This window comes from Cricetulus griseus (genome assembly GCF_003668045.3).
Source record: "Cricetulus griseus strain 17A/GY chromosome 1 unlocalized genomic scaffold, alternate assembly CriGri-PICRH-1.0 chr1_1, whole genome shotgun sequence".
Taxonomy (NCBI): Eukaryota; Metazoa; Chordata; class Mammalia; order Rodentia; family Cricetidae; genus Cricetulus; species Cricetulus griseus.
Window position 1 is genome coordinate 157371601 of NW_023276807.1, and position 27318 is coordinate 157398918.

The following is a 27318-nucleotide window of genomic DNA, read 5'->3' on the forward strand; positions in this document are numbered from 1 at the left end:
GGGGACTGGCCTCTTTGCTTAACTTCTCGATCTTTTGCTTTTCCTGGTAACTTTACATTCTCTTCAAAGTTGTTTAACCCTTGACCTTCCAGATAGGGACACATGGATAACTTAGTGGTGATGGACTCCTGAGAGGAGCTTTGGCATTAATTACAAGCATGCAGTCTCACACAGCCACCTACAATGCTCCGAGGGACGGTGTCCTTCCATCCTCCTCTGTCTTGCTCAGAGGCATGGCCGGCTCCTCGTTGATCACACTTCTCAACTCTTGGAGAAGCTGCTTCAGGTCCCTAGTTGGGTCTTCCTTCAGTGTGTTGGTTTTCACAGAGTGCTGATGAAAACAATGCACAAAGACTTATTTTCATGTCTGTACACTATATTCTCTTATAAAATTAATTTCACTGCTAAACAGAAATTATGGAACAGCAGAATAAATGATGGTTTATTTTTCAGCGTACAAGTCCATTTCAACTACTAGTCATTTAGACAGCACCTAACTTTTATCTACATAGTACTTTCAATGGTTCTGATGATTTTGTTGCCATTCCAAATGCAGGACTCTTAAAAGTAAAAACGTGATTACTATAACTGACAGGTGGAACAAGTCTTTTTTTTTTTTTTTTTTTTTTGTCTTCTCTTTATTTGTTAAGGGTAGATCTGGATTCTGATTATAAGGAATTTGAATGACTTCAGAGAAAGCCTGAATTTACATTGGCCATGTTTTTCTTGTGTTTTGAAAGTATAAAAAGTTGAACTAAAAATTTTACCAAGTTACTAACATTTTAACTAGAGGGACTAAAAATGTTTTAGCATTAGTAAAATATTAAAATTAAGTTTATTAGGAACTGATATAAAGCCAACAGTTTTTGTCTTGGTGAAGTATTAAATGTGCTGCTACTTAGCATGTGATATGTCATTTATTTGCCATCTGTGTTGCTTTGTTACATGAAACATGCTTGTGTTTGGACTAACTGAAGAACTGAATATAATGCAATTAAATAATTTAATATTTTTGTTATCATTAATCCCATTGACAATTTCATTCTGTCTTTTCCAAGAAAATAAGAGAAGAAAATAGTTTTTTTCATATGTACTCTACTGGATTTCTAGGAATTTGTATAAATCTAAAATCTAGTCATTGACAATGCTAGCTATAAACATTATTTTCATAAGTGACTTTTTCCCAACTTGAATCACTCCCATATTATGTCATTAATTTTATGGGTTACATGACTGGTTACTGACATGAGATATGAAGCTGGCCGTAGACTGGGAGGACGGGACATTGGAGTGAGACCGAGTTACAGATGCCGGCTGCAGAAGACGAGGTTTCATGGAAGGGTTAGAGGTGTAGCCAGGGCCCTGCAGCTCCTACAAACAATGCAGATGTGAACAAGGTAATGCTAACTGCAGCTACAAAGAAGTGTGACACCAAAACTGCTGTTTAACTTCACAGGCAAACCTAGTACTAAAACATTAAAATACTGAGCAACTGAAAATGTACCCATTTCAGTATAAAAACACTTTTTAAAGAAACATGGTTTATCATGTAAATTATTGCACAAATAAGCCAAACATTGATCCTTTGGGTCTTTGGTTCACCTGACACCTGTGTAAGGAAAACTTTCCTCAGGTATTCCCAAGGCAGGCACTTGTGGAACATTGTTTCACTTGCTGATTGTCAACTAAGACTGAAATGTGATTTTTCCATGATATCCTAAATGAGAAGTATGTGGATAGTGTGTAGCAATGCTTCTACAGACTTTATAAATGTGGCAGATGATGTGGAAAGTATATCAAATGTAAAATATGCAGGGATCTGGGAAGCTGGCTCCGATGGTAGAGGGCTTGTTGTGCAAACATAGGGACTTGGACCCCAGTACTTGGAATAAGCCAAGTGTGGTGGCGTGAGGCTGTAATCTCAGTGCTGGGTGGTGGAGATGGCTCCTGGGGCCTTGCTGGCCGGCCAGCCTAACCTTGTGAGTTCCAGATTCTGTGAGGGACCCTCTGGAGAAGTGACTGAGGAAGAAACCTAACACTGACCTCTGGCCTCCACAGTGCTTATTTAAAAACATACGAATATGTACGTACATGCAGACCCATGGGCACACACACACACACACACACACACACACACACACACACACACACACATATCAAAGTGTATCAAGCATATGCATTGCTTCTGCTTAAATTATATATGATGAAAACTACCCTTACTTTTACATCCAAAGTGTGCTGAAGTTTTAGACGCACAGACTCTTGTTCTTGGCGCTGTATTATATCTTGGCATTCTGCAAACTGCAAAGATGCCTACAATCAAGCAACCATAAGTGGTTTATCCTCCATTCTGTATGCACGTTTATTTCATTAACCTGTAGAGTTCCCAGCTCTTCAACAAAAACCACTATCTACCTCGGCACACTGTATTCTAATGACCCTGTTTATCTGTTGCCTTCAGTCTTGTGGCCTGTCTTATCCAGTGGATCCTTGGCAAACACACTATCATTAGTATGAGTGAATGAACAAAGGATGGAATTAGCAAAAAACCTTATCAAAGCATAAAACTCATATTCTTGGCTCAGAGGTGCAGGGCTGTAATCCAAGGACATAGGAGGCAAAAACAGTTCAGTAGTTCAATGCTACCCTGGGCTATATAGCAAGTTTGGGGCCATATCCAAAAATCCAAAACTATGACTGAAAGAAACAAAGCTGGCACTTTCTGATCACAGATTATTTTATCTAACACAAAGATCTGACTTCTGAGGAGTTAATGATGCAGCTCTAGGTTTCAGGATTTCTAAATTATAGGGAGACAGTTTTACCCTGTGTAACAAATGATAAACACAGTGTTGGGCCTTCTCCTTTCTGGTGTTTTCAGCCCAACCTTTCCAGACCAAACAAGGTGTCAGATATTATCATTTTACTAACGTTTAAGAGACTGTATAAAGACTAGATTACTTCTGATGGTAAGTGAGGTGCTCATGGAGGCATGTTTACTTCAGCTACTAAGGATAGCGAGGACATATTTTATCTACTGCTCCTGTGACTTGTGTTAGCCTGAAAATGGTTATTTTTCTGGGGAAAAGGATATGCTATTATGGCTTGAGTCTAAATGTCCCTCACAGGGCATGGAAGCTTTAGGTGGTGACCCAGTAGACAGAAAGGCCTCTAGAGACAGGACAGGACTTTCTTGAGGGGCTTCACACTTGGCTCCCTGGTCAGCCAGGATGTAAGGTATAGCTGCCATACTTCCCACTACCATGGGGGCTGAAAGAAACACGAAATCGTGAATGAAAATAACCTCCACTGCTTCTGCTAGTTTAGAGACAGCCACACAGAGGCACCAACTACACATGCACTGGCTGTGAGCTTTAAATCCAGAGTCTCCTTGTCAGTAACAGCTTGCCTCTGTGCTCTAAGATCAGGGTATGATGCAAGTTGGCGGTACAGCACTTCGGCTGAGAACTACCCTATCCAGCTGTTATCCAGGTGCTAACCCCATCTGCTCAGTCAGTAACTACCTTGTCAAGAGCAACTTCCATGTTAGCCACCTTTTCCTTCAAGCGCCGTTCCTGAGATCGCAACACTTCTAGCTCTCCCGCCATCTTGTTTTTTTCTGTCGCTACGGTACTCAACTCCTGGCTGAGCTTACTCTTCTCTTCCTTCAAAAAATGTTTCTCCTAAAATTCAGAAGAGAAAGTAGTAGGAATAATAGCTGGTATAAATTTGATAAGTGTTGAAGCCTAAAACTTCCATCAAAGGACTCTGAGTTAGATACATTTTCATCTCCCCTAGTATTACTTAGGTACCATGGGTCTTTGGTGACATCTACAAAGTATGAAGCAGCCTTGTATCATAAAAAAAAGGTATTTTGGTGCAGTAGGATTGAATAATGGCATACTAAATTTTACTGAAATTTACTTTAAATAATAAGATATTTAAGGAAGGTGCATTTATCTTGCTTCATGGTTGAGTATTTATTTTACATATGTCTACTATAGATTGTATGACAAAAACAGACAAGTCTTGCCCTGAAGTCACTTGTCAGTGTAACGGTGGTAATAAACTTGCTAATATAATGTCTTTGATACAAACTGACAATGTCATTCAAATTAGTTTTCTCCTTTTAAAAAGTACTGGGACAAATACAAAAACAAGTAGTGGCTAATTGTCAAGGTGAAACACTGGCATTGTGTTCTCTAGTCTGTTTCTTTGTATATTATTTTTCATGATGAAAATGTTCACTATGAATACATCAGAAAGTGTCATCATGGTAACATACTTTGTATTGTTTTTTTCCTTTCCTGACTGGACTGGGCAGGAACATCTGTAGAATGGAGGATAGGTTTTTGTTATAAATCTCTTGTTCTGTTTGAGAGAATTCCTCTGAGCTGTGGGAACACTTGTGTTACATGGAGGCAGGCGTGGGTTGTGGGGCACATTTTATGTGGAGGCAGGTGTGGTCTGACATCAGGCAGTAACTCCACAAAGCTCTAATCAATCAAGAAAAGCACTACTTTAGTTCCCAAGAGGAAATAATAAGGAGAAAGAGAAAAGTATATATTCAGGAAAAGAGAAAAGGAGGGAAGAAAAAATGGGAAAGAACAGAGAAAAGGGGCTCATTGTGGGTGATAAACCAATAATAAATACAAATAATAAAATAATTAATTTAGTTATACTGATTGTTTTTAGTTATACCATCTTTAATTTTTAATGACATTATTTTATGTACATTGTGCTTTGCCTGCATGTGTGTCTGGGTGTTAGACCCCACAGAACTGGAGCTACAGACAGTTGTGAGCTACCATGTGGGTGCTAGGAATTGAACCCAGGTCCTCTGGAAGAGCAGGCAGTGCTCTTCCCACTGAGCCATTTCTCTAACCCCTATCCCATTTCTTTTGTGTGTTCATTACGGTCAGGTTTGTCACAAATATAAAACATAAATTTGTGTCAGATTGAAATCTGAGGACATCCAAACAATGCAAATTTCATGTTGCTATTGAACATTTTTTACTCAGTAATTGTGAAAACTCCATCTGACTAACTATAGCTGTGCAGGAACACACAAAAAGCACCCCCCAACACGGTCTTCAAACATATGCATCAGCTACTTCTGCTTACCCTAGATTATGAGCCACATTTGCTCTTTCACCCTTCACAAAAATGTGCATTTCATGACCAAATTCCAGTTCTTTTCAAGATAAAAAGACCATACACACCTATATATTTATATCTATCTATCTATCCATCTATCCAGCTATCACCTCTCATTTTCTTACCTGGCGACTAAATTTAGGTCAGTGTTCTCTCACTGAGCTAAATCCTTAGCCTCTATGGTATTGAACAACCTCACATATGTAAATCTGTGTTACTGGTCTGTGTGGTCCTCTAGACCTCACTGTTCTTGTAAGTCTGGTAGTATTTATTGCACAATTCTTTACATTAGAATAGTATTCATTACATTTTTTAATGACTCTTTCCTGCCTCTATGGGAATGTCCCTTTGACCATTCCTGCACTTAACACTAGCTATTCTTTAAGATCCTTGTACAGGGTATGGAGGTGGTTTAGAGCACTTGTTGCTCTTGTAGAGGTTTCCAGCATTCACATGGCTCACGATCATCCATAACTCCATTTCCAGAGCATTTGGCACTGTCTTCTAACTTGTGCACACATACCACACAGGTGGTGAACATACATACATACATACATACATACATACATACATACACATACGTGAGGGCAAAACATATATATATATATAATCTAAAAATTACATTTAAATTAAAAATTCCTTTGAGAGTATTCCTTTTAGAAACTTACCCTCATTCTCTCAATCAGAAATCTCTCCCACCTGCACTTCCTGTGTTGTGCCCTCTTCTGCCTTATAGTGTGTTATCAAGCAACTGTGCTGATTTCTTAGGGCAAAGACTCACCTTATTGGCACTTGTCACAGCCTCTTCTAAAAACTGCACCTTGCTCTGCAGGGCATCTATCTGACCCCTCTTGGCTGTGATTTGCTTCTGCATGCCCATTGCCACCTTCATAGCTGTAGGAAAGATTCAAACTGTACACTTTGAGAGGCTACCATAAGTTACAACCCAATGACAAATGAGATTCACACAGGTCCCTGGGAAGTGTCGATTAAAACACCATGGAAAAAAAGCTCTAGGGTTATATAATCACTGCAACAAGTTCCCAGAGATTCCTAACTAGTAAAATCTATGTGGTGATGTGCTGTGGTTTCTTTGCTATTGGCGTTAATTTCATTGACTACTATTAGTTACATGTTTTCATTGGTAATAATCATACTGAACACATTTACATGCATATAGGAAATACACATATAAACAGTATGTTTGACAAAGATGATTTTTTTTCAGAAACCCATGTTTAAAATATCATTTAAGACATTTACTATTAACAAACTTTTGATTCCAGGGATATCACAAACCATTCCATTTCATTCTCATTCCTTACACTCTTAATAGTAAAAATGCCACAGAAGCACAAAGTGGCTGTTTAAGCTGAGAGTGTTTTAATTTTTGAAGATTTATTTCTTTAATTTTTATGTATGAGGTTTTTATGCCTGTATTTATGTATGTGTACCACATGCATGTCTGGTACCTGTGGAGGCCAGATGAGGGTGTCAGATCCCCTGGAGTCATTGATGGTTGTGATTCACCTACGTGGGAGTTGGGAATCTTGCTCTGCAAGAGCAACAAGTGCTCTAACCACTGAGCTATCTCTCCAGCCCAGATGAGAATGGCCCACAGAATCCTCAGGACATGATAGGCTGTCCTTTCATAGAATTTTAAAGTCAGAAAACCTTATCTTTTATTTAGAAGTCAGTTGAGGAAATAGGTTTCATACTAATACTACTTTGAGTCAGGGCTGACTATAAATTAGAGGTTAAAAATGAAAAGGAAAACATACTATTTGTTGAAAAGAAAACATCAGAAAAACAGTGATATTTTTCATTAACAACATATGGTTCTTTCCAGGTGTGGTTGGGCACTCCTTTAATCCCAACACTAAGGAGGCAGGTGGAGCTCTGTGAGATTGAGGCCAGCCTGATCTACATAGCAAATTCCAGTATAGCCAGAGCTACACAATGAGACCCTGTCTTTAAAAAAAAGTTCTCATAATAATCTGCCAAAATCAGGGTTTATAATCCAGGATAATGCACTGATTTTTAAAAATGATATTTTTTGAAAATTTCTTATATTTACACAATGATTTTTTAAATTATATCCATTCAGAACTGCCTCCTGCCAACTCAGTGGAGTGGCTCCTACTGCATCGTCCTCCTGCCAACTCACTGGAGTGGTTCCTACCCATCCTTCCTTCACCCTCAGACAGTCTTGTGTATCCTAGTCTGGCCTTGAATCTGTTGTGCAGACAAAGATGACCTTGAACTTCTGATTCCCAGTTTCTGCCTCCTCAGTACTGGTAATTAGGTTGTGCCATGAGGGCCAAGTTATTTGGTGCTGTTGATTAGAACCTAAGGCTTCATGCCTTAGCTAGAGCCGAAGAGCAACTGATTAATTAACTGACTTATTAGCATATCAAAGAGTGACATCATTTGCTTGACAAATCTAGTCTGATTAAGTAGATTATGGTTGATTTTCAAAGGTGGGATGGCTGGGGTTTGAGAACAGACCCTGAAGTGGCCCCCAGTATCCTTTCCAAATGCCATTCACTTAGCATTAATCAGCAAAGAGCCCAACTGCCAAGACCCACACAAACAACAGGACACTTTAGAATTGTGGGTCCTCCGTGCACAGGGCAGCATAATCCCTGTGCCACTCTGATTTGGGGCTATGTGCTGCCAGAGTCTGGAGTGGTGGCTCAGATTTGTAATCCCAGACAGAAAGAACAGGAGTTCAAGTCATCTCAGCTATATAGCAAGTTGGAGGCTAACCTCGGCAACCAAAAACCCTGCCTTTAAAAAAAAAAAAAAGAAAGAAAGAAAAGAAACAAAGAGAATCTGTGCTGTTGCTCAAGCATAAATTAATTAAAAACAACCCCAAATCCTTCAGAGGCCAACAAGATGGGTCAGTGAGTAAAGGTGATTGCTGCTAAGCCCAACAACCTGAGCTTAATTCCTGGACCCACACGGTAGAAGGAGAGAGCCAACTCCAGAAAGTTGTCCTCTGACCTCCACACAAATATATATAAACATGCACACACACTCACATACACAATGCACACACAGATAAATGTTCATTTTAAAAATGTGGTGAATGAAGTGGGGGCTAGGAGATGGCATAGTTGGTAAGGTCCTTGCTGTAGGAAGCTGGGGGCCTAATTTTGACCCCAGAACCCACAGCAAAGCTGGGCATGGAACACCCGCATGAATCCTGTGCTCTCTGGCCAAGCAATCTACAAAATCAGGAGCTCCAGGTTCAGTGATTGAGAAAGACCCTGTCTCTAAAACTAAGGTGGAGAATGGAAGACAGCAGATGTTGACCTCTGACCTCTAAACACATGCATACATGCAAACACATATGAAAAACAATTGTTAAATAGGAAAACAGACTAAATTTGAGACAGGATTTCTCTGTGTGTCCCTGGCTGTCCTGGAACTCTCTTTGTAGACCAGGCTGGTCCTGAACTCAGAGATCACCCTGCTTCTACCTCCCAAGTGCTGGGATTAAAGGCCACTACTGCCTGGCTAAAGACTAAGTCTTATAGTCAGCTATTGTAGCTATACCCCAAATGGCAGAATAACGTGAGAGGACCAACTCCTCTCATTCTGACGATCCTCGCTCTCACTCACACGGCATGCCCATGGTCAGTTCACTCTCACTCACACAGCATGCACATGGACAGTTCACTCTCACTCACACAGCATGCACATGGACAGTTCACTCTCACTCACACAGCATGCACATGGACAGTTCACTCTCACTCACACAGCATGTGCATGGACAGTTCACTCTCACTCACACGGCATGCACATGGACAGTTCACTCTCACTCACACAGCATGGGCATGGTCAGTTCACTCTCACTCACACAGCATGCACATGGACAGTTCACTCTCACACAGCATGCACATGGACAGTTCACTCTCACTCACACGGCATGCACATGGACAGTTCACTCTCACTCACACAGCATGGGCATGGTCAGTTCACTCTCACTCACACGGCATGCACATGGACAGTTCACTCTCACTCACACGGCATGCACATGGACAGTTCACTCTCACTCACACAGCATGGGCATGGTCAGTTCACTCTCACTCACGCGGCATGCGCATGGTGATAATGACCCCCCATCTAGTAATTCTATTACCAAATCCTATCTCATTTTTATCAGAGAAGAAATCATGAGCTGCCAATTAGTTATTGATCTACAGTTTATGTAGACAATCTGCATGTAAAATATACGAGGTTGACTGAAAAATATCAGTGGCTTACATTTCTATCCTTAAAAATGAGGTGAGACCATGAGATTTGGTAGAACTTGCTGAAATAGCCTTAAGAAGAAAAAGACTGCTATGCTTTCAGATGTTAAGGACTATACGGCACATGGCACTTTCCCTTAAAACACAGTAGAAACCCAGCTTTGTAGCGCCCATCATGAATGCCTATGTGTATTTCTCTCATCACCTGGCACTGTGAAGAGGCAGTAGACAGTATATCTAGGTTTGTGTTCTAATAAATCTAAACAATGGAATTAAAAGCAGAGAGGAAGTGAAGCAGAACATACCATGGCCATCAGATCCTTCCATGGTCTTCAGTGTATTCCTTGTTTGCTCCAGCTCAGACTGGGCAGACTTTAACTGCATCTTTAGTTTGTTTGTAGTGGTTTCCATTTCTTCACTTTTGTTTCGGAAATTCCTTTTTAAGACTTCATAGTCCTCTATATAACATAATGACCAATATTTGTAATTAATCATAGCACCTTTGAGGCTGGAAGAAAACCCATTTGATTAGCTCTCATTTGTTACAGACATGGGATGTACACATGCATTGCAACTATCTGCCGCACTTTGCTTTAGCCGGATCATCCTTTACCTACCTTCATTCAATGCTCCTCCCCAGCCTTTGTAATTAGCTCAAATTTCTCCTGCCTTTCTTTTGGAATATTTGATCATACTGTGAAACCTGACACTGTTAATAAAATTGACCTTGGGTCAAGGGGTGGAGCCAACAACTAGTTGACAGGAATTAGCCACAGAGAGTACAGAGGAGCCAGGAAGATGGATAGAGAGACACACAGGAGTAGGGAGGGACTTGGAGTTTCATGGTTTTGGGATAGGTGGAGAGATGCTCTCTTGTTGGGTCTCTGGCCAGAAAGGATGATGGGCATCAAAGAACCTTCATATAGAGTTTGTTTTCAATGTGGCAAAGCTAGCTACTGGGCAAGAAACTTCCCTTGCTATGACTGCTGACAGTATGGACAAGCAGGACACAAAGAAAGTTGATTGCCAAACTTTGCCAAGACAAGGTAGGTCAGTTAGGATTAAAGCTCTGTGCCATATGCCCAGCTTTATGTCTTTTTCATGATTCCAATCTTCATGGCACCATAATGACTTAAGGCTCCTGTGTGTATTTTCAAAATTTATTTTTCAATTGACTTCCATGTGTCTCACCTTCCTCCCATCCTTAGGTACTACATACTTGAACCCAAGGCCTTGCCCATTATAGGCAAGTTCTTAACCACAAAGTTAAATACTATCTATCTATCTATCTATCTATCTATCTATCTATCTATCTGTTCATTTACTATCTATGTGGTAATTATCAAAAGGCCTGGCATGCAGTCAATGTTCTATCATAAATGAAGGAAGAGACTCACTAGACCCCACTCGTAGCTGAGGAATGACTGACAGTTGATATCTGCTGAGGGAGACTGTGGTTTTTGTTCAGGGTTGTGGTCTTAGAAGGCTGCCCATGATTCAGCAGATGGCCCTAAACTCAAGCATATTTAATCAACACTAATTGGACTCAGTGGATTGTTAAAAAAATAATAAGAGGCCATGTTGGGAGGGAGATGGAAGAGGGTTCCAAAAAGAGCAGCAGGAGATTGAGGGGTGGACATGACCAAAACACATTACATACTGTATGAAAGTCTCAAAGAATAAATACATTTAAAAATACTTGGCATAAGCTGGGTGGTGGTGGTGCACACCTTTAATTCCGGCACTCATGAGGCAGAGGCAGGCAGATCTCTGTGAGTTTGAGGCCAGCCTGGTCTCCAGAGCAAGTTACAGGACTGGTTCCAAAGCTACAGATAAACCCTGTCTCAACAAAACCAAAAAAAAAAAAAAAAAAACCAAACCAATACTTGGCATAAACTCAACCACCACACATTCTATTTACTTATGTATACATGATAGAGATTTTGAGAGGGTAAGACAAGGTCTCATGTAGTCAGGAAGGTCTCAAACTCATTACACTGCCAAAAATAACCAGGAAGTCCTGATTTTCCTTGTCTCCACTTCCCAAGTGCTGCGATTATAAACATGAACCACACTTGGCTATGATGTAGATTTATGATGTTGAACACATAAGTTCAACTCCACATATCCTAAGTGCTGACTCACACGGACTGCCTCTGCCTCACACTTTGCTCCCACGCCTCCCTCTTCCCCAGCTCCCTCTTTATTTGTTGCTATTATTGTTTCCCAATCCCCAAAGTAAAAACCTAGAAGGAATTTCCAGTTACTACGTACTACTGATACAACCTCCCAAAGTACTCTTTGTCTTGCATGTGGGGTGGGGGATGTGGAGGTGTGTGGGATTTTTTGTTGTTGTTTAGAGAAAGGGTCTCATTATATAACTCTGGGCTGTACTGGAACTCACTGTGCAGACAAGGCTGGTCTTGAACTCACAGAGATCCATCGCCTCTCCCTGCTAAGTGCTGAAATGAAAGGCATGCACTACCAACTACCACACGGGCCCAAAGTAGTCTTAATTCTTTGCTCATCTTCTATTCTTGTTGCCACTGCCTCTGTTCAAGTCCTCATCATAAGGATTTCTCCTTCCAGTGGTTTTTCATAATTCTATTTATACATGTCATTTTATTAAACCTTTAATCAAGTATTTGACTCAAAGGATGCAAGATCCCCATTTCCATAAAAGCAAAACAATACAGCCAACACATGATTTCTGCTGAACACCTCAGGCCTGGAGTCTAGATACCTCACCCTACTCTTGGACAGTAAAGGTAATGGTTATAACATCAAGCCACCGAAGCTCCTTGTGGAGAGCTGGGAGAAGTGACATGATGGGAGCAGCATGGCTATCTGTGTTTGTCGTATGAGATCAGATACTCTTCTTTTGTAACTGCGTGGTGCCCATGGTGGACTTCACAGCACTTACCAGAGTGTGAACTGAAATGACATACCTGAGAGACTGTTTAATTCAGTCCTACTAGTCTTCACCTCATTCAAGAGTTGATCTCTCTCTTGTCTGATGTCCTTTACTGCCCGGAGCCGCTCAGAGCCTGCGTTCACCAGCTTCACCTTCTCCAGTTCTAGGTCACTCATTCTGGCTTCGAGTTCCCTGATCTTTGCATCTTTTTTATCTTTTAAAATCTGTTCATGACAAATACAAAGTATAGTGAAAGGAGTAAAAGAATGTGTGTCATTACAATTCTATCTACTTTTAATTTCTTCAATGCTCCTAAGGATACTTATATAGTTTTCTTGTGATAAAGTTCCCACGAGAAGCAGCCTAGGGATGGAGATTTGGGGTGGTACTTTGGTTTGCAGTTTCTGAGGCTACATCATGACAGGCAGGCTACATTGTAACATCTCAGTCCACTGGAGCAGAAACGTGCAGGTGGCTTCCTCGAATCTGAACAGATCCCAGAGCAGAGAGCTAAGGCCAGGACCCCAGGGGTTACTACCTTCAAGACCCACCTCCAGCCACCCATTTCTACTAGGGAGGTCCCAAAGGTTTTACAGCCATCCAAAACATCACTACCAACTGGGGCACAAGCATTCCAACCTCGAGCCTTCAGAAGGCATTCTAGATTCAAATTCTTAACAGCAGCTGACCAAAGGAATAAGCAGTGGGACAAAGCCCAGAAAAGACCTTCACATACAGGAGCCTGCAGGGACATTTTACATTCATTCAGAGTACAACAACACTAAATCTGGATTTTAACATAAAAGTGGTAAAGAGAGCCCTCTGTCCTGCGGCGGATGCCCTGGCCTCTGTTGAGTCTGGGCACTGCTCTGCCCACCCCCCAACCTCCTCCATCAACTGCTCGCTTCTGCCTGACTCCACCCAGACAAGAGTGGACCACCCAGTACAGGAAGGTCCACCCTGAATCCAGACACACCCCACCCTTTTCCACCCACCACCCTCTGTGATCCCACTGCCACCAGAGGCTGGGCCCTCGGCCAGCCACCTGAGAGAGGGAGAGAGACCCCACCTGCACTCACTGGAAGAAGGGATGGGAAGAAGACAGAGTAAGAACACACTCAAAAACAGAAAAACCAGTATGACACCACCAAAATCTAGGGACTCCCACACCAGCAAGATCTGAAAAGCCCAACACAGAGCATGAAGAAGAGATGGACCTCAAAAATTATCTTAGGAAGATGATAAGAGTCCTTTAAAGAAGAAACAAGAAAATCCCTTAAAGAAATAGAATCAAAAACAAGCAAAAAATTACATGAGATGGAGGAAAAGACAAACCAACAAATGCAAGAAGTAAACAAATCTCTTAAAGAATCCAAAGAAAGTCAAGAAAAAACAACCAAACAAGGGAAGGAAGCACTCGAAACAGTTCAAGGCATGAAAGCTGAAATAGAAACAATAAAAAAAAAACACAGAATGAGGCGATGCTGGAAATAGAAGGGTTGGATAAACTATCAGGAACTAAAATGTGAGTATAATGAATAGAATTCAAGAGATGGAAGAGAGAATCTCAGGTGTTGAAGACTCTCTAGAGAATATACAGTCATTGATCAAAGAACATCTCAAGTCCAACAAATCCTTAACACAAAATATCCAGGAAATAAGGGACAATGTGAAAAGGCCAAACCTAAGAATAATAGGTATAGAAGAAGGTGAAGAAACACAGCTCAAAGGTGCAGAAAACATATTCAACAAAATCATAGAAGAAAACTTCCCTAACCTACAGAAAGATATGCCTATGAAAGTACAAGAAACTTACAGAACACCAAACAGACTGGACCACAAAAAGAAGTCCCCTCGACACATAATAATCAAAACACCAAACCTTCAGAATAAAGAGAAAATATTAAGAGCAGCAAAGGAAAAATGCCAAGTAACATATAAAGGCAGACCTATCAGAATCACTCCCGACTTCTCAATGGAAACTTTGAAAGCCAGAAGGTCCAGGATAGATATCCCACAAACACTAAGGGACATGGATGCCAACCCAGACTACTGTACCCAGCAAAACTTTCAATCACTATAGATGGAGAAAACAAGATATTCCATGACAAAAGTCAGACTTAAACAATACATATCCACAAATCCAGCACTACAGAAAGTTCTGTAAGGAAAACTCCAGCCCAACCAAGATAACTACACTCATAAAAACATAGGCAATAGATAATCCAATTCTACCAAACACAAAAAGAAACAGGAGGGCAAAATCCACACACAATGACACCACCACCAATAAATCCAAAACAAAAAACAACAATCAATGGACATTAATATCCCTCAATGTCAATGGTCTTAACCTGCCCATAAAAAGATACAGGCTAACAGAATGGATATGAAGACAGAATCCATCCTTCTGCTGTATACAAGAAACACGCCTCAACTTCAAAGACAGGCGTTACCTCAGAGTAAAGGGTTGGGAAAAGATTTTCCAATCAAATGCGCCCAAGAAACAAGCTGGTGTAGCAATCCTAATATCTAACAAATTAGACCTCAAACTAAAATCAATCAAAAGTGATGAAGGACATTTCATACTTGTCACAGGAAAAGTCCATCAAGATGAAATCTCAATTCTGAACATCTATGCCCCAAATACAAAGGCACCCATATTTGTAAAAGAAGCATTACTAAAGCTCAAACCACACACACTTATAGTTGGAGACTTCAGCCCGCTTTCACCACTAGACAGGACCAGCAGACAGAAACTTAACAAAAGAAACAAAGGATCTAACAGAACTTATGACCCAACTGTGTTTAACAGATATCTATAAAACATTCCATCCAAACACAAAAGAATATACCTTCTTCTCAGTGCCACATGGAACCTTCTCTAAAATTGACCACATAGTTGGCAACAAAGCAAACCTCCACAGATACAAAAGAATTGAAATAACCCCCCTGTATCTTATCAGATCACCATGCTTTAAAGCTAGAATTCAACAGCAATACAAATTGCAGAAACCCTACAAACTGGTGGCAATTGAATAACGCCCAATTACACCATTCCTGGGTTGAGGAAGAAATAAAAAATGAAATTAAAGACTTCCTAGAATTTAATGAGAATGTAGGCACAACATACCCAAACTTATGGGACACTTTGAAAGCAGTGCTAAGAGGAAAGTTCATAGCACTAAGTGCTCATATGAAGAAACTGGAGAATAGTCACACTAGAGAATTGACAGAACAACTGAAAGCTTTATAGCAAAAAGAAGCAAACTCACCATGGAGGAGTAGAGCCAGGAAATAATCAAACTGAGGACTGAAATCAATAAAGTAGAAACTAGGAAAACATTACGAAGAATCAATGAGACAAAGAGTTGGTTCTTTGAGAAGATCAACAAGATAGACAAACCTCTATCCAAACTAACCAAAAGGCAGAGAGAGAGCATGCTAATTAACAAAATCAGAAACGAAAAGGGGGATATAATAACGGACACTGAGGAAATCCAGAGAATCATTAGGTCATACTTTGAAAACCTGTACTTCACAAAATTCGAAAATCTAAAGGAAAGGGACAGGTTCCTGGATAGATATCACTTACCAAAATTAAACAAGAAGAGATAATCAGTTTAAATCGACCAATAACCCCTAATGAAATAGAAGCAGTCATCAAAAGCCTTCCAACCAAAAAAGTCCAGGGACAGATGGCTTCACTGGAGAATTCTACCAAAAATTCAAACAAGAGCTAAAACAGTACTTCACAAGTTGTTCCACACAATAGAAACAGAAGGGATATTGCCAAATTCTTTTTATGAAGCTATAATCACTTTGATACCCAAGCCACACAAAGATACAACTAAAAAAGAGAACTACAGACCAATATCCCTCATGGACATCAATGCAAAAATACTCAATAAATTATTGGTGAATCGAATCCAAGAACACATCAGAAAAATCATCCACTATGATCAAGTAGGCTTCATCACAGGGATGCAAGGATGGTTTAACAAACGAAAATCCCATCAATGTAATCCACCATATAAACAAACTGAAAAAGAAAAACCACATGATCATCTCACTAGATGCTGAAAAAGCCTTTGACAAAATCCAACACCCCTTCATGATAAACATCTTGGAGAGAACAGGAATAACAAGAACATATCTAAAGATGATAAAAGCAATATACACCAAACCAACAGCCATCATCAAACTAAATGGAGAGAAACCGATTTCTCTAAAATCAGGAACAAGACAAGGCTGTCCACTCTCTCCATATCTCTTCAATATTGTACTTGAAGTGCTAGCTAGAGCAATAAGACAACAAAAGGAGATCAAAAGTATACAAATTGGAAAGGAAGAAGTCAAACTTTCACTATTTGCAGATGATATGATAGTCTACATAAGTGACCCAAAAAATTCTACCAGGGAACTCCTACAGCTGATAAACACCTACAGCAAAGTAGCAGGATACAAAATTAACTCAAAAAAAAAAAAATCAGTAGCCCTACTATCCAGATAATAAATGCAATGAGAAAAAAATCAGAGAAACATCACCCTTCACAATATCCACAAACAACATAAAATATCTCGGGGTAATGCTAACCAAAAAAGTGAAAGACCTGTACAGTAAGAACTTTGAATCTTTAAAGAAAGAAATTAAAGAAGATACCAGAAAATGGAAAGATCTCCCATGTTCTTGGATAGGTAGAATTAACATAGCAAAAATGGTAATCTTGCCAAAAGTAATCTACAGAATCAATGCAATCCCCATCAAAATCCCAACTCAGTTCTTCGCAGACATTGAAAGAATAATACTCAACTCTATATGGAAAAACAAAAAACCCAGGATAGCCAAAACAACGCTGTATAATAAAGGATCTTCTGGTGGCATCACCATCTCTGACTTCAAGCTCTATTATAGAGCCATAGTTCTGAAAACAGCTTGGTATTGGCACAAAAATAGACAGATAGACCAATGGAATCGAATTGAAAACCCTGATATTAACCCACACACCTATGAACACCTTATTTTTGACAAAGATGCTAAATCTATACAATGGAAGAAAGATAACATCTTCAACAAATGGTGCTGGCACAACTGGATTCAAACACGCAGAAGATTGCAGATAGATCCATATCTGTCACCATGCACAAAACTTAAGTGCAAATGGATCAAAGATCTCAACATAAATCCAGCCACACTGAATCTTCTAGAAGAGAAAGTGGGAGATACCCTTGAACGAATTGGCACAGGAGACCACTTCCTGAACATTACACCAGTAGCACAGACATTGAGATCTTCAATTAATGAATGGGACCTTCTGAAACTGAGAAGCTTCTGTAAGGCAAAGGACACAGTCAGTAAGACAAAAAGACAGTCCACAGAATGGGAAAAGATCTTCACCAACCCCACATCTGACAGAGGGCTGATTTCCAAAATATACAAAGAACTCAAGAAGCTAGCCACCAAAACACCAAACAATGAAATTAAAAAGTGGGGTGCAGAACTAAATAGAGAATTCTCAACAGAGGAATCTGAAATGGCTGAAAGACACTTAAGAAAGTGCTCAAAATCCTTGGCCATCAGAGAAATGCAACTCAAAACAACTCTGAGATACCATCTTACTCCTGTCAGAATGGCTAAAATCAAAAACACCAATGACAATCTATGCTGGGGAGGATGTGGAGAAAAAGGAATACTCCTCTATTGCTGGTAGGAGTGCAAACTTGTAAGACCACTCTGGAAATCAGTATGGCGGTTGCTCAGAAAACTGGGAATCTTGAGGATAACCTCAAGATCCAGCAATTCCTCTCTTGGGTATGTATATACCCAAATAATGCACTTTATACAACGAGGACATTTGTTCAACCATGTTCATCGCAGCATTGTTTATAATAGCCAGAACCTGGAAACAACCTAGATGCCCCTCAACTGAAGAATGGATAGAGAAAATGTGGTACATTTACACAATGCAGTACTACTCAGCAGAAAAAAGCAATGGAATCTTGAAATTCTCAGGCAAATGGATAGAACTAGAAGAAACCATCCTGAGTGAGGTAACCCAGTCACAAAAAGACAGGCATTGTATGTACTCACTCATATATGAATTTTAGACATAGAGCAAAAGATTACCAGCCTACAATCCTCTTCACCAAAGAAACTATGAAACATGAAGGACTCTAAGGGATAATTGCATGGACCCCAGGAATGGGAAGGGGCAGGAACTCCTGAGCTAATTGGGAGCATGAGGGTAGGGGAGAGGGAGCTGCCAGAATGAGAGGAGGAGAGGAGAAAATGGAGGAGCAGAAATATTGAGTTGTGGGAAGAATAGAGGACAGCAGGATGAGAGATACCATATTAGAGGGAGCCATTTTAGGTCCAAGGAGAGATCTGGCACTAGGGATATTTCCAGAAACCTACAAGGATGACACAGACAATCCAGGCAATGGTGGAGCGGGTAACCTAAACGCTCTTCCCCTAAACTGAGATTGATGACTACTTTTTTATGCCATCCTAGAACTCTCATCCAGTGGCTGATGGAAGCAGAGGCAGACATCCACAGATATACACTGAACTGAACTCTGGAACTTAGTTGCAGAGAGGGAGGAATGAAGATCGAAGGGGTCGGGACCAGGCTGGTGAAACCCAAGAAACAGCTGGCCTGAACAAGGGGGAACACATCACCCAGATGCTGTCTGGGAGGCCAGTACAGGACTGATCCAGACCCCTGAACATGGATGTCAATAAGGAAGCCTCTGCACTCCAGGGAGCCCCTGGTGGTGGATTAGTATTTTTCCCTGGTGTAAGAAGGGACTTTGAGAGCCCATCCCTCGTGAAGGGATGCACTCTTGCCCTGGACACACGGGGAAGGGCCTGGCCCAGCCCAGGATGATGTGATGGACTTTGCAGAGCCCCCATTGAGGGTCCTACCCTGCCTGGGGAGTGGAGGGTGGATGGGGTTGGGGATAGGTCGGAGTGGGGTAGGAGGGGTGTGGGTGAGGGGAGGGAGAGGGAGAAGGGATTGACATGTGAAACAAGCTTGTTCCTAATTTTGACTAAAAAAAAAAAAAAGGAAAAAAGAAAAAAAGTGGTAAAGAGAAAGAAAAGTGGTAAAGAGAGAGAAGAAAGGAATAATTTACAATTCATTTAGACTCAGGTGTCTATTCCCAGGATCACTTGCCATAACCTGTAATTATTCCTATTCTCTGTTCACACTGCAGTGGGTACTTTTTCATATGCTGGGGACACACAGAGCCAGGACTAAGTGGGCCTGCACATGAGGTCTCTATCTTAGACTTCTCTTGCCTTACCCAGGCCCAAGCCTGGATACCACCCACATAATAGCTTTGTCCTCAAGTCTTCTGTAGTGAAGAGAGAGACAGGGAACCACTATGTGTGACACTATGTGTCACACAAAGGGAAGGAGATGTGGGGGGCGGGGGTGGATGTGATGGAGGGAGGGGTAGATGTGAGGGAGGGCCTTCGACTTGAGACGAGCTGGAGTATAGAGAAGTGTTAACATAGCAGGCCTGCTCCTGTCTGTCAGGTCTGCTCACAAGGCTGGTTCTTGGTTGGCATTTAGGGTCTCTGAAGCCTTAGGAAGTGGAACCTACTTGACGGAAATAGATTACTAGGGTTCGTGTTTGAAGGTCACACCTAGTCTATTCTGCTTGCCCATCTATATAGTGAGTTCCAGAACAGTCATGGTTACATAGTGAGACTCTCTCTCCAAAGAAAAAAGAGAAAAGATTTAGTATTACATGATTCATGTTTGAAATCCCAGCATTTGGCAGAAAGATCATTGCAAGCCTGAGGCCAGGTTGAGCCTCCATAATGGATTCCATAGGACCTGGCTTCCAAAAGAGGAGGGGGAGGAAGAAGGAAGAAGAGGGATGAAGAAGAAGAAGGAAAAAGAAAGAAGGTAGGAGGAGGAAGAGGAGAAGCAAAGAAAAAGAAGGAAGAAGGGAGGAAGAAGGTGGCAACAAAAAATACAAAGATGAATAAGGTGTGTGCCTTGCTTTATGAAGTCACCCATGCAGTCGGGAGACTCAATATTTAAACTCACAGTGTAACACAGAAGTGACAGGTACACAGTTGGGTGGGATAACAGAAGTAGGAAAGAAACTAATTCTTTATATAGCCTAATAAAGTTGTGTTTTTGTTTGCCTGTGTTTTTGTTTCCATAGACACTAAGAGTCAGTGAACAGTCCAATGTTATATAGTTATTATGAGGTGATGGGGGCCAAACTTTGCTCTATGAAGACTACCTCACACTGTGGGCTTGGGGAACATTCAGAGAGAGGGTTCCTTGCTATTTTCCTTTTGTACCCACAATCCTGAACCATTTTGGAGCCACACATTCCTTTTAGAGAGTGGCAGTAGGGATCTTTTCTCAAAGACTTATGATAGCAACTCAGATACTTCCTATTCTAGGAGCCCCATAAACATCAAGAATAATTCCAATTTTTCTCAATATATTAATAGGTTATTGTTGCTTGGAGAACAGAAAATTTGCATGCTAATCCACCCAAACCCCACTCAGACCTTAAACTCCTGCAGTTCCAGCTTCCGGTCATTAATCTCTTTCTCCAGCTGAGCCTTTTCCACCTGCATGGCACCAGCGGTTCGTCCATGCTGGCCAACCAGCTGTGTCATGTTCTCGATCTGCTGCCGCAAGATCTCAATGACCTTGTCCTTTTCTGCCATCTGGAGTTTGAGTGCCTCACACTCCGTCTGCACATTTCTTAGGTGGTCCCCCTCATTCTTGAGATGTTGAAGCTCCTGTAACTTCAAGTCCACCCGTGAGCGGAGCTTAGTGATCTCTGCATTGGTGGCCTCAATGGCTCGTTCTTTCTCCTGGAGGGAAGCTGTCAGGTCAGAAACCGTCCTCTCAGAGCTCTCAAGGGTCATCTTCTTGGCCGTCAACTCTTCCACCACCTTGCGCAGCATCTCCTTGGTGGACTCAAGCTGGGCAGTGAGGGAGGACACTTTCTCCAGGCTCTCATTCTTCCCCTGAATGGCTGCCATCTGTGGTAAAGAAAGTTTTACAACTGGGGGTTTAGGGGGAGGGGAGGGGATGGGCAAGTTAACTCAAAGTGTGAAACCCTGAACTGGATAGTCCAAATAGACTAATTTAAATCATTGTGCCATCAGAACATTAGGGCACAAAGGACATTTTCCCCCATGGAAGACACCTGCCACCCGGCAATGGCACAGCTTGCGTACTTTCCCTCACCTGTCGCTCCATCTGGCCCTGACACTCGCTCTTCATGGCCTTGAGCAGGGCCTCCAGCCGCTGCACCTCCATGTTCCTGTCATCCAGCTCCCGACGAAGGTGGTCGATGGTGATGCTGTTGCCAGTGTCGCGGTCCCACAGGCGCTTGTTCTGCTCCTTCTCCAGACTCAGCTCCTTCTCCCTCTTGTGGAGATCTGCCTAAAAGAAGTGAGGAGCGCTGTTCCTCCCATACACTGTCACACAGCCAAAACAAATCCTTCTATTTGCCTTACATGGTCTTGCTGTTTTTTAATTTGAGAAGTCTTTGGTTAGGGGAAATAAATGCTTTTCAACAGCTGACTAAAATGATTGTTTCCTAGAAAGATACACTAACATTTTGCTTAAACATCTTGGTTTAGGAGTGGCACCTCACACCTGTAATCTCTGCACATGGAAAGTGCATCACTTGTGTTTTGAATGTCATTTTGCTTCCAAATGAACATACCACAACTTGAATTTAGTAGATGGCAGTTCTAATTGAAAGATTATGGCTACTTGAAGACCTTATCTAACATGTAACAGCCACAACTAAGGAAAAAGACACAGATGTCTTATATAAACCACTTGAAGTCCGTAGAATGATATCCGGTGTATATGCACACTATTCAGTAAAACCTGTAATTGTATAATGTGAACTGGCTTGTGTAATGTGCTGAACATCTTCCCTAACCCAAATCTCACACTCTAGAGCAGGAGCTCACCAACAGCTTTTGGAGTTGGTCATCCAGATTCCCTGACTCCTGACTGAACTGGTCCCGCTCTGTGCGCGCCTCGGTGAGTTCTGAATTGGCAAGGACTAGCTGCTTCTCCAGCTCTTCTATCTGGAAGAAAAGCCCAAATCAAACAAATGTAGCCCAGGTTGGTGGTGCCAGAATACAAAGCCTATGAGAGCAGATGATGAGCAGTAGAGGCAAAGCTCATGGGTCATACGTTTACAGTTTTCTAACCTTAACATTTCTGTAGGGTTTAGCACGGGCATCAGTCACAGTGGAGCCCTCGTTACTGTTACTTCTGTCACCGCACACTGTGCTTTGTGTTTTCTCTTCAGAAGTTATCTTCTGGAGAGAGATGCTCTATAATTATGGGAATCTTCTGGTGGCATAAACAATGCACTGTAGACCCCAAACAAATGAACTTCACAATACTGAGATGAGATAGCTTGTTTTAGAATATCTGTCTCAGATGGGCATAGCGATGCACACCTTTAATCCCAGCATTGGTCAGCAGAGGCAGGTGGATCTGTGAGCTTGGGGCCAGCCAGCCTGGTCTACATGGAAGTTCTAGGACAGCCAAGGCTAAACAGTGAGACCATGTCTTGAAAAATCCAAACAAACACCGCCCCCCCCCCCGGCCAAAAAACATCAAAGCCTCAATAAAATACTGAATACAGAAGAATGAGTAATAAAATATCTGTTGTCATATTTCAAAAGAGTGAGTAAATAACTATATTTAAAGTTAAGAAAACAATGTTGGATAATTTAAGCATTCAAAACTAAAATAAACATTCAAAACTAGCTATAAACAGGAATGAGAATCAATTTTAAAGAATATATTTGTCCTTCAGTCAGCACAGCTTTTTGTTGGAATAGAGAAAATTTTAGTTCACTGAACCAATGATGTCACCCAGAGTGATACCATTTCCTTCTACAAACCCAGCATGTAGCAGGTCTATAGGAGGACCCAGGCTGCTCCAGGATTGCAAGTGTTCCTACAGCCCTCAACACAGGCTGAGTGGGAGACCCCAGACCATGAAGACTTCAGGTTTTGATTTAAGCTGAACCACACACTATTAAGATGTAGATAAAGCACTGTTTCATAAGGATATGTAATATTTGGTGTTATGCAATGAAACCCACCTATAACTATTTTATCATCCACCTTCTAGGATTCAAAAAGCTTTTATATTGACAGAAATGCTACACATTTCTTCCTAATACTAAGATATATTCAATAGACTTGAAAATGTGTGTCAAGAGTAAAACTTAGTTTAGATATGATCAAACCTTCTTAACTAGAAAACATATGACCAAGACAAACTTTTTCTTAATAACTTTTTATTTTTACTTGAAACAGATTTGTTTAAAACTCTTCATTTATTAAACCAATATATGGTCAATCAATAATCACATTATATATATATATATGTATATACATATACACATATGTAAATATCTCCTTGACATTTATTGTCTATATTTATATACACATAAATGACTTAAAGTGCTAATACATAAGTATCAAACAGTTATGTATTTGTCTATAATGTAGCATCAGTGCCTACAGGACTTAGGATATAAATTTACACATTTACATTGGATATATGTTTAAGTTGGCTGTATGTAATTACGTTATATATTTAAAAAGTATTTCATAAAGATTAAGTATTCTTAAGGATTAAGTACAGAAAGTTTTAGATTCTGACTAATTATATTTGATAATGCTACATGAAATATTATAGATTATATTTGATTTTAAGTTGCATATTAAGAACTATTTCACAGGAATTAATGGATTACCCACCTACACTACTATATCTGGCTTAAGAAGTATTTTTGAACTGGAGATACAACTCAGTGGAAGAGTGCCTGCTAGGTTCAATCCCTAGTGTTACTAATAATAATAGTGATAAAAGAAAAACAAAAATTTCCCTTTATTCTTCTGCTCCTTTGGAGGCATATATTTAGGGAAAACATGAAAATTTAACCTCTGTAGTGTAAGTAACTTCTGAGAAAATGAATTATCAGTTAATATGAGCTTTTCAGTCTTGTCATTATTAGGAAAGCCTGAGATGGCACACTTAGGAGTGAACAGAACACACAGGGAAGAGCCCCAGCATTTACTATGGTCACAGCAGTTCAGCTGGTCTGCAAGGATTAAGCAGACTACATTGGGTTCTGGTCAAGGTTCTCTAACATGAGCCCTGCCTCAATTTTGCTAAGGTACAATGTTTTAAAAGTATTCTAGATGGTCTTCATGATCCCATCAATTCTGTTCCTACTTAAAAAAAATTTTTAACTAATTCTTTAATATTTCACAAATTATAAGAACAGTATCAAAAAGGTTTAGATTATATATCTTCTACTCTTTTGGGCCATAAGTTTAACAAGAATATTTCAGTTTGAATTATCATGAGTACAGCAAACACTTTCTACTCACAGCTTGGCACAAGCCATTTTCATACTTGAACAAAGACCTATTTGTTTATGTGCTTTAAAAATAGGTCCGTTTTTACTGCAAAAAAAAAAAAAATCAAGGTGGCTCTTTCATAATGTCAAACTTGACAATAAGACCTGAGATGGAAACTAGAAGGAGAGAAGTGGGGAGGGGAAGGACACATCTTTTCTGTTTACCCACTGTCAGAAGTTCCTCCAGACCCCTGCAGGAACACTAGTTTTGTAGTTGTCAGTACTGACTCAGCTGCTATAGCTCTGCTTTTACCTTTCACTTTTTAGGGTAAAAACATTTGTATCAATTAATGCATCAAAAAATAAATAAATGGACAGTGAAAGGGAAAAACCACTGAAGTCAGCTGAGCTGGTACCAACAGCTATAGAAAGAAAACCCTGCACAGAAAAACCTTTACAATGTCCAGGAGGCACTGACTTCTGACAGAATGTGAAGGGTTTCTCTTTGCTTTTTACATATAGCAGCACTGGTTTTCCCTTTCACCATCCATGGACAGACTTTTGGGTTTGGATCAATACAAATCAGTACAAGGATTTCATTCTAATTTCACGATTTTAGGGGTATTAGCCAATCATGTCGAATCATATTGGTTTATTTACTTATTTTTTATGGTGGTGTTTTTGCTTTGATTCTGTGCACAAAAAGACACAGATGTGGCCCAGGGAGGGCACTGTGCCTCAGCATGAAGCTGCACAGAACTCTGGGAAGCCTTTACATACTCTTCCAGTATAGTGGACGACTCAGCCAGTGCTACTAAATCTTCACAGCAGACTAGGAAGTCCAGCCCCAGTTACTTTCAAAATAGAAGAAACTTAGAATCAAGATAATGATTTATTTTTGTTGTCAAAAAGCGAAAGTTAAGAGTAAAGCCAAATCTACAGAGCCAATAGTGACAGCTTCTACTGGTCCAAATTCGTAAAGGGGAATTCTGGAGGTTCTCCTAAAATGGAAAGAAAAGAATAGAAGACAGCATTATAGTTAAACACTTTGGTCAACTTTGAAAAAAGCTACATCTAAGTTTTTCTTAGAAACACAATTTCTATTTTCACCAATATGAAATACTTTTTGTTAACCTGAAAAAAACTGCCCTCTGTAATGGATTTTCTCAGGATTTACATACTTTTGGTAGAAAAGTTTTGTTCAGGCCTATCAAAAAAAAATCTTTGTTTTTAAGGCAGGTCTCATGTACCCCGGGTTGGTCTTAACCTCACTATGTAGCCAAAGGTAACCTTGACCGTCTGATTTCCCTGACTTTGCTTCTCTCTTAGCTACCAGGTTAGGTGTGTTCTGGGGACCCTGGTGCTGGGGTGAGATCAGGAGGCTAGGCAGACACTCCCCCAACTGAGCTCCATCCCACCTTCGTGTCTTGTCTTTGTTAACTTCTTCCCTTGGCTTTTGAATATTATATACTAAAATCTGTACTGAAACAGTGAAGAAGAAAATATATTTTAAGATTTTAGCAATGTGAAGTCACAATATAAGATGAAACAAAATATGCACAAGAATATGCTTTTTAAACCCTGCATCCACAACAAAACATTTCACAATACACTATTTGCATCCCTCTAAAGCAAATCCTCGGTAACTTGCTTAGTCTTGGTTGCTCAGTTACACCAAGTATTAATGAAATTTCAGGCCAAAGTGTATTCACCTCTATATAACACTTTGTTCCCTAACTAAGGCAACAGAAGTTGCTTCTTCTTGAGAGCCTAGTTAGGAATTATCAGGTCCATCTATCAGGTTCACTATGATGTATTTTATCAACATTTCAATAATCTGGATCAAGACTGATATGTCCCTTTCCCTTTTTTCAGGTAGGGCCTCACAATGTAGCTAAGGTGGGGCCTTGAATGTCTGATTCTCCTAAATTAGCCTCCCATGTGCTGGCTGTACTCCTTATGTCTACTAACTGTCTTCTATCCAAGATTGTCAAAGTTCTTGGTCATCCATTATTTATACATTAAGATGATGACTCTAATAAACATTGTTTGTTATTGTTTTGTTTAAAAAGAAGAAAAGAGAAATTGTTGAGACATACATAAGACTATAAGTTTATTATAAGGCGCGGCAGAATGGGGAGACTAAGAAGAGGAACAGGGTAATGGCTGACCGCCATGGCTGGTCACCATAGAGAGACAGAGCGAGAAACAGAGAGACGGGAGAGCACACACACACAGAGAGAGAGAGAGAGAGAGAGAGAGAGAGAGAGAGAGAGAGAGCGTAAAGGGGCAGGGGCCTATCTTTTAAAGGGGTCCTCTGCTCCTGCGTGCAGACTTCTTTCCCATGGAATCTTGGGCTGACCAGGGTATTGCCTGAGTGGATTCCACCAGGTAACAGGGGCAGGCCAGCATAATGCCTGACCCTTTCAAACATGATACATTAGACCAGATTAAAAAATAAGCAAACTGTATGAAGCTTATGAAGAGATCATTTTCCAAGCTATGATATAATGGAGAGCCATAGTAATTACAAATTATATAAGTAAACACAGGTGAACTGAGCTTGATTTAGTAGTTTGTGACTTTTCAGTCTG

General features: G+C 40.5%; 1 protein-coding gene across 3 annotated transcripts in view; it reads right to left on the reverse strand.

Moving 5' to 3' along the window:
- Ccdc158 (coiled-coil domain containing 158) overlaps positions 1-27318 on the reverse strand; it is a 50792-nt gene that overhangs the window by 11799 nt on the left and 11675 nt on the right. Inside the window, exons 8-17 of one of the 3 annotated variants that reach the window (XM_035452629.1) lie at positions 22301-22420; positions 21561-21758; positions 20870-21352; positions 12365-12554; positions 9722-9874; positions 5939-6051; positions 3525-3683; positions 2221-2301; positions 1246-1371; positions 183-331 (exon numbers count right to left, since the gene is read on the reverse strand). In XM_035452629.1, the coding sequence (XP_035308520.1) occupies positions 183-331; positions 1246-1371; positions 2221-2301; positions 3525-3683; positions 5939-6051; positions 9722-9874; positions 12365-12554; positions 20870-21352; positions 21561-21758; positions 22301-22420 (1772 nt within the window). Of the gene's footprint in view, positions 1-182; positions 332-1245; positions 1372-2220; positions 2314-3524; positions 3684-5938; positions 6052-9721; positions 9875-12364; positions 12555-20869; positions 21353-21560; positions 21759-22300; positions 22421-25684; positions 25723-27146; positions 27148-27318 lie in introns of those variants that run through there. The other 2 variants (XM_027388431.2, XM_035452630.1) reach the window with 2 other exon arrangements.